Source organism: Coptis chinensis, chromosome 3, assembly GCF_015680905.1.
Source record: "Coptis chinensis isolate HL-2020 chromosome 3, ASM1568090v1, whole genome shotgun sequence".
Lineage (NCBI taxonomy): Eukaryota > Viridiplantae > Streptophyta > Magnoliopsida > Ranunculales > Ranunculaceae > Coptis > Coptis chinensis.
In genome coordinates, this window is record NC_141458.1 from 16333745 (window position 1) to 16344751 (window position 11007).

The 11007-nt window shown below is 37.9% G+C and overlaps 1 protein-coding gene across 1 annotated transcript; it reads left to right on the top strand.

The window, feature by feature from the left end:
* The first annotated feature begins 1450 nt into the window (after positions 1-1450).
* On the top strand, positions 1451-10493 carry LOC147508241 (uncharacterized). The gene is given in 16 exon segments (XM_086600795.1): positions 1451-1804; positions 1965-2079; positions 3451-3516; positions 3519-3560; positions 3937-4043; positions 4045-4110; positions 4197-4523; positions 5507-5587; positions 5589-5633; positions 5736-5786; positions 5788-6064; positions 6167-7152; positions 7238-7756; positions 7856-8528; positions 8890-8985; positions 10093-10493. Coding segments are annotated over 15 exon segments (3651 nt in total). The 5' UTR covers positions 1451-1555; the 3' UTR covers positions 8937-8985; positions 10093-10493.
* Positions 10494-11007: the final 514 nt, after the last annotated feature.

Here is an 11007-nt window from a genome sequence, read left to right on the forward strand (position 1 = left end):
TCAACATCAGAACAGTCAATACTTCTAAGATAATAAAAAAAACCATCCTCATAAATTGGCAGCTTTCTTCTCGGTGACCCAACATCCATTCATTAAGTTGGCCCCCAAAGCATGCACAAACATCACCAGCAGATATCAACATAGCCCAACTAACACTTTCAGATCCAAGACAGCAAAACAAGTGCGCGCATGTCTAACATGCAAATCTTGGTCCTTGATTAGCATCAAGAACGAAGAGATCTCATAGAAAATAATATCTCTATCTTCTCTTGCCACTCAACCATAAAATATTGGGTTAACTAGTATTACCCCCCCACTAGATGAGCCAATTAGGATTTCCCCACACAAAAAAAAAAGCCCCCATAAATGCCTGCTCAAAAAAAAAGTTCGAAGTGGGTTGACATCAAAGATTTTTTTGTGTGTTTTTAATCCAAGACAGAAAATCCTAATGTCCAACATGCTAATTCCCATCCGATTAAGTAATAACGAGTTCACCCTAAAATATTTAATTAGATAGTCCTACTCACCCTTGCCCTCTTAATCGCTTTAATCCATAAAAAGAAATAAACAAATCTTAACCTCTTTTTGTATTCATTGTCAAACAACCCTTAAAATTGTTGGTAACAATTGCTCGCAATGAAATGAACAAACTATGAATAAAAGGCTAGGCGAGGCACGGATCAAACGATTTCTTTAAAGTTGTTTCAAAATTACATTCCTCTTTATGCAGAAAAGCAAAGCGTCAACCTCCGGGATACAACAAATAGATAGACTCTCATTTGTTTATTGCAGGATAAACCAAAGAAAAAAATAAGAACCACCATAATGGTCTTATAATAGCCCTCAACTTAGTAATTGTTTCCATGTCTTTTAGTCTTTGCTTCTGGAGTATTTATAGAGGAAAAATGTGGAGCACTTAGTAGATCCGGATAGGGATCGATTCAGTTTCCAATAAGAATTGGATTCTACAAAGTCTATCACATCCGTTTCCCAATTCATATCCAAATCTGTTTCCAAACTTATCCGAAACAATTTAAAAAAATAATTTACCAAAAAAAGAAAATAAAGGATCAAAGAGAGCATAAGCCAAGCCCAAGTTCACCTCTTTATTTTATTCAAAATAACACAACATAAGGTTATTTTTGTGCAAGTAAAATTACTCATAGCCAAAGCACCTGCCATGCTATTTTCTATAAGATGCGACTTTAAAAACCTTGTTTCAAAGGGTTTCTCGACCTGTTTAATAACAAAGGAACTGGTTTTGAAGGTTGTACAAGGCCAGTTTCAACTTACACCTAATTTGTACACTGACCCCCCTTGCCCACTATCTTATGCAAGCAAACCTACAAAAAAACAAAGGAGACTCACACATGAGATGGGCCTTAAAAAGCCCATAGAGAGAGAGAGCAGACAGTGAACTATATAATAAGAGTGTAGTAGTAGGGTTTAGTTCCCTTTATTTTTTTTTTAACTTTTTCTAACACAAAAAAACAGTAGCAAGAAATTTATCTGTTCACAATGTTTGAGTGAACTTGTCAATCCATTAATCTCAAAAATGGGTGAGAGTTTGATCTGCCCAACAGAAACAAACAAACAAGGAGATGTAAAAAGATCAAATGATAATAACAACAATCAAAGAAACAAGCCTTCTCCTGTTTTTAACAACATTGGTAATAATGGTCATATTCGTTTAGAGAGTTTAAATACCAATTCAAGTGACATCCAGAGAGTGAAAACTAATGGAGATTTTTTGGAACATGTTATTGACCCAGAGCTCACTTTTGGATTCACGTTTAGGAAAATTGTGAGTATTTGCATTTTTTTTGTTGCGATTGCTGGAAAGCTATATGCTTTGTATGTTTGTTGTCTCAACTTGCTGGCCTTCCATTTCTGTAGAAGCGTTTTGTGTTTTTTCTTTCCAGTGAAATTTTTATACTTCTTGGATGAATGTGTATGTTTTACAGGGTGCTGGTTTGGAGAATCTTGGGAATACATGTTTCCTCAACTCTGTTTTGCAATGCCTTACTTACACCGAGCCTTTCGCTGCATATATGCAGAGCGGAAAACATAACATTTCTTGTGAGTGATTCAAATATTTCTTACTTTTTTTGTTACACATTACTTGATGCAACACTTATGCCGTTACATTCCTGGTTTTTTTTGTGGGTAGAAAAGATTTTAAAATTGTCATTTTGTTAATATTGTTCGTGATGTAATTTTATTTATTTATTTATTTTTATTTTTGATTGGCAAGTCTGTTTTAAATGAGATCAGTAACTCTTCGATGCTGGTGGGGTTCGAGCCCCAGACCTCTGGTATCATCACCCAAAGGTTTTACCGACTTTGCTAGTCGGCACATGCAAAAAATGTGTGGGCAAACCTGTTTTTAAAGAGATCAGTAGCTCAATTGTGTGTAGCGGGGTTCGAACCCCAGGCCTCTGGTATCATCACCCAAAAGTTTTACCAACTAAGTTAGAAGGCACTTACAAAAAAAATGTGTGGGCAAGCCTGTTTTTAAAGAGATCAGTAACTCAATTGTGTGGAGCGGGGTTCAACCCTTTACCTCCTCCCAGATCATCACCCAAAGGTTTTACCAACTAAGCTAGAAGGCACTTATAAAAAAAAATGTGGGCAAGCCTGTTTTAAAGAGATCGATGAACTCAATTGTGTGTAATGGGGTTCGAACCCCCGACCTTTGGTATCATCACCCAAAGGTTTTACCAACTAAGCTAGAAGGCACTTACTAAAATGTGTGGGCAAGCCCTTTTTAAAGAGATTAGTAACTCAATTCAGGTGTAGCGGGTTCAACCCCATACTTGTGGTATCATCACCCAAATGTTTTACCAACTAAGCTAGAAGGCATTTACTAAAGATTTGTGGGCAAGCTTGTTTTTAAAGAGATCAGTAACTCAATTGTGTGTAGCGGGGTTCGAACCCCAGACCTCTGGTATCATCACCCAAATGTTTTACCAACTAAGCAAGAAGACACTTTACAAAAAAATGTGTGGGCAAGCCTGTTTTTAAAGAGATCAGTAACTCAATTGTGTGTAGCGGGGTTCAAGTCCCAGACCTCTGATCCAAAGATTTTACCAACTAAGCTAGAAGGCACTTACGCTAGTGATGTAATTTATGTGTTCCTGGAAAGTGAATATCTCTTTGTGATTTTCATACACGCAGGCCAATCAATGACCAAAGACTGTTATCCCTGCTTATAAGATGTGACACTTTTCGGGATGTCCATGATTGTTTGTATGATCTTTCTGTGTGGAAAACTGTGTGTGAATCAGCTGATAAGATAATTGAAATGTTTATTCCTATAGGTTTATATTTTGTTTCAACTGTAATTTGGTATTCAAGTTTTTAGTGTTGCTGTGTTTTGCAAGCCTATCACTGCTTTACATTTCATTTTCACTCACTTTCACTTTCATTTTTTTGTGATGATTTCTTAAGGTCGCGTTGCTGGGTTTTGTGCAATGTGTGCGATTCAAAATCATGTCAGGTGTGCTCTGCAGTCAACCGAAGAATATTAGCACCAAAGGATCTTGTGAAGAATTTGCGGTGTATCCTATTTTATAAACATGTTTGTGTTGGTAAATTAGTAATTATTACAGTACAGAACTTCGCCTTAGTGCCTTTGCAAAACAAGCTTTTTGTCCGATTATAGCTTTCTATTTCTTGATGATCTCCCTCAATGATTGTTTACCTTGTGAAAATAAAACATTGTCTCCCTTAGTGATGGACTGATGGGTGAGCAAATCAATTGTCCACATGCAGTAGATATTGCTATGGTCTTTTTAAATAATGTTCATCTTACTAGGGGAGTGATGGGATCTTTTTACCAAGTAATCTTCATTCTCATCAACTTCATTTCAATTGGTGTACAAATTTTTCCATTTCCCTGCTCCCAGTTCTTGTTGTCTTTGACCAAATGATCAGGCATATCTAGGAACTTCCGAAATGCTAGACAGGAGGATGCACATGAGTACATGGTTAGCTTGCTGGAATCAATGCACAAATGCTGCTTACCTTCAGGATTTCCAAGCCGAATCACCTAGTGCTTATGACAAAAGCTTGGTCCATAAAATCTTTGGTGGTCGTCTCAGGAGTCAGGTAGCATTTTCATACCTTTCAGATACATTGTTGGAGCTGGGGCCTAAGTACCTTTGACCTTTCTAACTCTGCCGTTACTTTGTTAGGTCAAGTGTACGGAGTGTCTCAATGGCTCCAACAAGTATGACCCCTTCTTGGATTTAAGTCTTGAAATAGCCAAGGCAGATTCCTTGCATAAGGCACTTATGCACTTCACAGCTCTGGAGCATTTGGATGGAGGGGAGAGGGAGTACCAGTGTCAGCGTTGCAAGCAGAAAGTTAGGGCTGTTAAACAGCTTACCATTAATAAGGCGCCTTACGTTCTCACAATCCATTTGAAGCGGTTTGGGTCACTTATTTTTGGCCAAAAGATTGACAAGAAAGTCGAATTTAGAACTACTTTGGACTTGAAACCCTTCTACAGTGGCAATTATGTGAGTAGGTTCTATGTTATATATGTTCCATTACTCAAATTGATTTTTATTCTACACGAACAAGATACATGTGGCATTTCTTATTTATTTTAAAGACATTGTTAACTAAGTAATATGGGAAAAGATGGCGGGAATGTCTATTTTAATTCAGTTACGTAAACTAGTTTCAGTTTTCTCGTATTCTGTTTGCTGTTTTTTTTTCTTTATTTGTTTCTTCTTCTCGCCTTGTAATAGTATATCTCGTCCTAGTTTCCCTTTCTATATTAACATAAACCTCTATTATACCAATTAAAAAGAAAATCAGCTGAGAGTTTCCGTTGGGAACAAGTTGGACCTTACTGTCTGAAGGCTATTAAAAATTCAAGAGATTACCTTATACCTTTCCTTTAATGGTTTCATGCCTAAATAACGGTTTTTGGCATTGAAATGCACGGTTCGAGTGACCTTTTTGCTAAGTTACATTGACACGGACACGTGTCCATATTCGACACGGATCACGAGTGTCCGGACACGACTAAAAAATATCAAAAACTAAGGTATATCACACAATATGTGTCCGTGTAGAACTCGATAATGGACACGTGGATACGATCCGACACAGATTATTTTTGAAAGATGGTGTGCCCATGTAACATAGCCTTTTGTCAGAAGAGTTAGAAATTTCCGCGACATTTGGTAATTTACTGAAAATGTTTCAGTGGTTCATGAAATAGTTGATGATTGAATGGTCAATAATCATCCAGTCAGGTGATGCTTAATGACCTTGAAGATGTTTCAGGTAGTTCTGATCAAGATGTCCAGTCAAGTCTATTATCCAAAATGCCATGCTATGGGTATATTTCTATTTCTATTTTGTACTTTCTTTGCAGAAGGGATTTTATATCTCCTGCGGGTAATGAGAAGCTTAAAAACTGCTATCTTGGGTTTCAAACAGGATATCACAACTTTTTTCTTTTATAAAATAATCTTCTCCAAATATGCAGGAAGGCGATCTGAAGTACACCCTTTATGGAGTTCTAGTTCATGCTGGTTACAGTACCCATTCAGGTCATTATTACTGTTTCCGTTCGCGACGCCAACGGGGGCGGGTATGCTCTTGATGACAACGAGGTAAAGAAACATAAATAGTTCCCTGACATCTATGTACTTTCGCCAGTGATTGACTTTGATAGAGACGTTTTCATTAGTATATTCTTCTTGAGCAACTTGCAGGTCTTCCAAGTTAGTGAAAAGACTGTGTTGGAGCAGAAGGCTTATATGCTGTTTTTATGTTCAGAACAGAAAAAGTCTTGCTCCAAAGAAACCAGTTAATGCTGTTCGGAAAGAAAACTCATTAGTGAAATATGTGGAGCATAAAGGGCATTCACTTTCCATCATGGGATTTAAAGAAACAATTCGAAATGACACGTTAACCAAAGGATCAAGTGCTCCAGTTTTTCCTTCCATTCTTACTAATATAGATGCATTGACTAGTGATTCAAGAAAAGAGTCTGGTTTGAAAAATTCTTCTGTCTTCACCACTAAGGGACAGCTTACAGAAGGTGCAGCCCTATCAACTGTACTGGAACCTTATTGGATGAAGTTATTAAAGGAGTTAACTATAATTTCAGTTCAGCACTCTAATGACAACCTTATTTCCGCAGAAGGCTTGCTGAAAACAGCTTCTTCAGTTGTTGAGGTTGGTGGCACTGTGTCTGATCCTATGGATGTAGCTACTGGTGCCAAATGTGAAGCTGTACACGAGCTCAAAGAATCTAAGAAAGATTTGAATGTTCAAGTTGCCACGCTCCCTGACAGCAGTATTTCCCAAGAGTCATCTGCCACAGACATGGAACAGGAGGTAACTAAGGAAGATTTGACTGTTCCAGTTGGCACACTACCTAACTGCACTGTTTTCCCAGAACTTGTTTCTAAGAAATCTCCCATAGATCTGGAACCTGGGGTAAATGAGAAAAAGGAGAAAGATTTGAGTGTTCAAATTGCCACGCTACCTGACTGCAGTGTTTCCCAAGAGACATCTGCCATAGTCATGAAACAGGAGGTAACTAAGAAAGATTTGACTGTTCCAGTTGCCATACTTCCTAACTGCACTGTTTTACCAGAATTTGTTGCTAAGAAGTCTCCCATAGATCTGGAACCTGGGGTAAATGTGAAAGATTTAACTGTTCAAGTTGTGACACTACCTGACTGCAATTTTTCCAAAGAGACTTCTGCCACAGACATGGAACGTGAGCTATCTATGACAGGTTTGACTGTTCCAGTTGCCACTCTGCCTGACTGCAATATTTCCCAATATACACTTGCCACAGACATGGAACATGAGGTAACTAAGACAGGTTTGACTGTTCCAGTTGCCACACTACCTGACTGCAATGGATTCCAAGAATTTTCTTTTAAAAAATCTGCCACGGACATGGAACATGTGGTAAATAAGAAAGATTTGACTCTTCCAGTTTCGCCACTACCTGAATGCAGTGTTTCCCCAGAATTTGCTTCTAACTCACCAGCCACGAACATGGAACATGAGGCAAGTAAGAAATATTCGGCAGCTCCAGTTGCCACAGTACCTGACTGCAATGTTTCCCAAGAAATTTCTTGTACAACATCTGTCACAAACATGAAACAGGAGGTAATCAACTTTTTCTTGATTCTTCAGGATCTTTTTTCACATTTCTATGTCTCTGTGCTTTGTTTATCGTTTGTCTTGTTATCAGCAGAGTACCTCAGTGACTAAGGTTGTGCCAAGTGAAGCACTAAGCAAGAGGGCCAGTGAGTCTAGACCTGAGGAATTGGATCCAATGCGGTTATCATGTCAAACAGGCACTGAAGAGACAGTATGGATGATGGTCAGTGATATAGGCCCCGAGGCAAAACATTTGGTGCAGTCACCAAGCAGGTCCGTTACTGAAGAAGGATTATGCATGAGTGCTTGTGACATTGGGCCTGTGGAAGTTGATTCCATACTATTATCAAGTCAATTAACTATGGAAGAATCATGCAAGAGGGTCAGTGATTTAGGACCTGGGGAAGTTGGTTCCATGTTGCCATCAAGTCAATCAGGTACTGAGGTAGCTCTGTGCAAAGGGGTAAGTGATTCAGGACCTGGGGAAGGTGCTTTGGATTTAGTAAATCAGTTAAGCACTGAAGAAGCCGTATGCAAGAGCAGTGACTTCGTACTTGGGAAAGTTGGTTCAATGCCTTTATCAAGTCAACATGGCACTGAAGATGGTCAGGTAATGACTGTTTCCCTTTTCAGGATCTTATTCTTTTGTCAATCATCAAGTTTGGTTGTAAGCGCAGAAATTTTAGATATGGTTTGGTTCTTTTCTCAGATTGGCGGTTCTTTGAAAGGGAGGAGCTCAAGTGAGCAGAAGGATTCAGAATACAGCTGTCCAAGATATGAGGAATTTCAAAATGTAGACACTTCAAGCGAGATAATTAGGTGTGACGAGAAGGAAGCAATCGATCATGTGCACCACCATATTGTGTTGAAGCCAAGGAAGGACTTGATGAAGTTTCAGGTTTCAAGTATGCATCTTAGGTCGAGCCTACTATTCAGGGCATCCATAAGTCTTCGCAGAAGAAGGAAACACAGACGGAACAGAAAGCGTGGTTTGGAGTGTGGCAAATTGACTGAGGAAGAGTTGAGTGAAGATCCAATTTCAGGTCTGAAGGCATCATCATCTCAGAAAACCAGGATGGTTGCATTTGATTCACATATCTCTCAAGGACTGCTGGAAAAGTTTGTTGCAAATGATACACACTGTACATTAGCTGCCAGGGATTCATGTGGTGAATCTCAAACAAATATGGAGGAAGAATTCACAGAGAGAAGTCGTCATAATGGTGCTGTACTTGGTAGCAGTGAATCACCAGTCAAGACATCTAGCTCAGCTTTGACGTCAAACCAATTCCGCATTAAAGAATCTGATAGCTCAGAGAGTAAGAAAAGTTCGATTCACGATATGATGAGTATGCTGACAAGAGGTTTAGAGGAATCAACTGGTAATTACCTCTCCACAAGGCCTTTCCCATTTTTCAAATCTTATCAACTCTGCTTTAACTTTTAGAGTTTAGGAGTACTATGAACTGTCCACTAATCCACTATCAAATGCACATATGGTGCATGTGCCTTGTTGACCAAAGTTCCATGTATCCTAACTAGGAAAGTCTTAAGTGAAGGTTGGGTTGTTGTGGTTGGCTAGTTTCTATTAATTGGATTTCGTGGGAAATAATATGTATCTTGAGCATTCTTCAAGATTTGAAGAAACTGTACCTATTTTATTTTGTCAAGTTGGTTCAAACTTCTATTTCAGCACTGATGTATCAGTTTTAACCTGCATTTTGTTTTCTTATTAAATTGCAGTTGCGCTGTGGGGAGTGAGATGGAATCACAGCCTTCAGAGATTATAGGAGTGAGCAAGGCACAAAGTATCAGCATTGGTTATGTGGCAGACAAGTGGTGAGTTAGTTCTTTCAGAAGATTGGTGTTACTATTTATTGTCAGCACCACCACAACCATGTTTTTTCAACTTTGACCCATTTGAAATATCATGATCCAAATCATATTCCAATTCTTTTATGCAACTTTACTTCTTGATGTCCTTTCTTTCTGTGCATTCTTCCCCTTTCTTCATTTCCTTTTCTTAATACACATGCTGCAATATTTGCAGTGCACGATGAACTCCAAATTGGAATTCACAGTGCATTCCAAACTTTGCAGCCATCCTTCATGAATTCTTAATTTTATTCATGATCTCCTTCTGTTTTTTCGTGTTTTATTCTTTGTGATTTCCTCTTTGTTTTGTTTTGTTTTGTCTTTTTTGTTCTCTGTTCCTTTGTGGTTTGCTTTAACTGGAAAAGAGGAGGGTTAGGGTTTTCGAAAAGGGTCAGAAGAGAAAGGATAGGCAAGGAAGTTAAGGGAGAAGAAGAGAAAGCAGATAGTGAAGAGAGGACGCGAAGATTATTATGAACTACATTTTGTACAACATCTAGATATAGTGGCTAATTTTAGAAGAGAAGTTTGCTTTGTGTTGTACGTTAACTTTATTCCCTTGCAAGGATCTTAAGACTTATTATCTGGGGAAAAATGTGACCTGCCAATAAAGTAAAAGTAAAATAATAATAATTGATCTCTTGGTGGTTACATACTTACAATAGCCAAAGATCGATTTGTCATTGCAGTTTCTAACTAAACTGAAAAAAAGAATAGTAGTGTTTTAACTAGTTTGATTTGAAGACATTGTTGTCGTATGGCTGGCAGTAAGTAGTAAGTACTCTTTCATTTGAATGGTGGCAAGAATAGTACTGACCAGAAGCTTATTATGAGCTATGAGTATTAAATTTTATGTGGCTTATAACACCAATATTTCTCTATGAGAAACGGTGAATTCAATGTTTTAGTAAATAGATATATAGAGTGCACTGTAGTGGTTTTGCACTTCTGGTTATTGCATATTTTGAGAAACTCGGCGTAGAAGAAGTTAGATTTAAGCAGCACGTGGAACTTAATTGCCTACCTCATTGTGAGCTTTGTACTAACTTTGTTGAAGTGTCTAAACCTTGTCAGGGACGAAGAATATGACTGTGGAAAGAGAAAAAGAGTTGGAAGCTCAAAGAAAGGGTCAGGTGGATCAAATCCTTTCCAGAAAATTGTAACCATGAAGTCCCAAGTGAAAAAGGCTAAGATGGATCAGACAAGGTCTGGAAACCGACCCTTCAGGATATGAAGCATAAAATCATTGCCGGTAGGGAGAAATTTTGGTGTTTTGCCGCTGTTATATACAAAATATTTATGTAATTGATATAGCTGTTGTCTGGAAAATGTAACGCTGAGAAGCCTCATGAGTAATTGGGTTCTCAAAGAGTCTTTTCCTTTTTTGGGAGGGGAAATAGAGATTTGTTATCATGTATTCCTGGATTTCCATGCTTTTCTTTTCGTAAATATTTATGAGAAAATTAGCTTTTACATACCCTTGACTTTTGCTACCTCTGAAAAAATAGTAGATAGAGGTGAAAGAACATTAAAAAGGTACTATGAGCTCAGGACACCGAGACAGGCACATAGCCAAGTTCCTCGGTGAACGGTGTACTTGAGAGCAGAAGCAAGCACACAACTATGAACACCTTAGTTGACAGTTTGACACTATACTTTTAACAACTGTCATGAATCTCAAGTTATCTTATTCCTCTCCTCGGTTACTTACAACCAACATTAGTCATACATCCTAACCCATACATGATACATCACCATAAAAGATTTTGAACTTAAGGACAAAACTTGTGTTTTAAAATAACTTTCTCTGCTTCATGCATCAATCACCCATATATTTTAATAAGATTTAAGTTAGAAAATCATATCATACTCATTGATCGAATCTAAATCTAAAGCCTTAGTTTTAAGTTTCTAACTAGAACATTAATTCTAAACTCTTGACTTTTTAAAAATAAGTGGTTCTAATATTATGTTAAATTGTTAATTTAT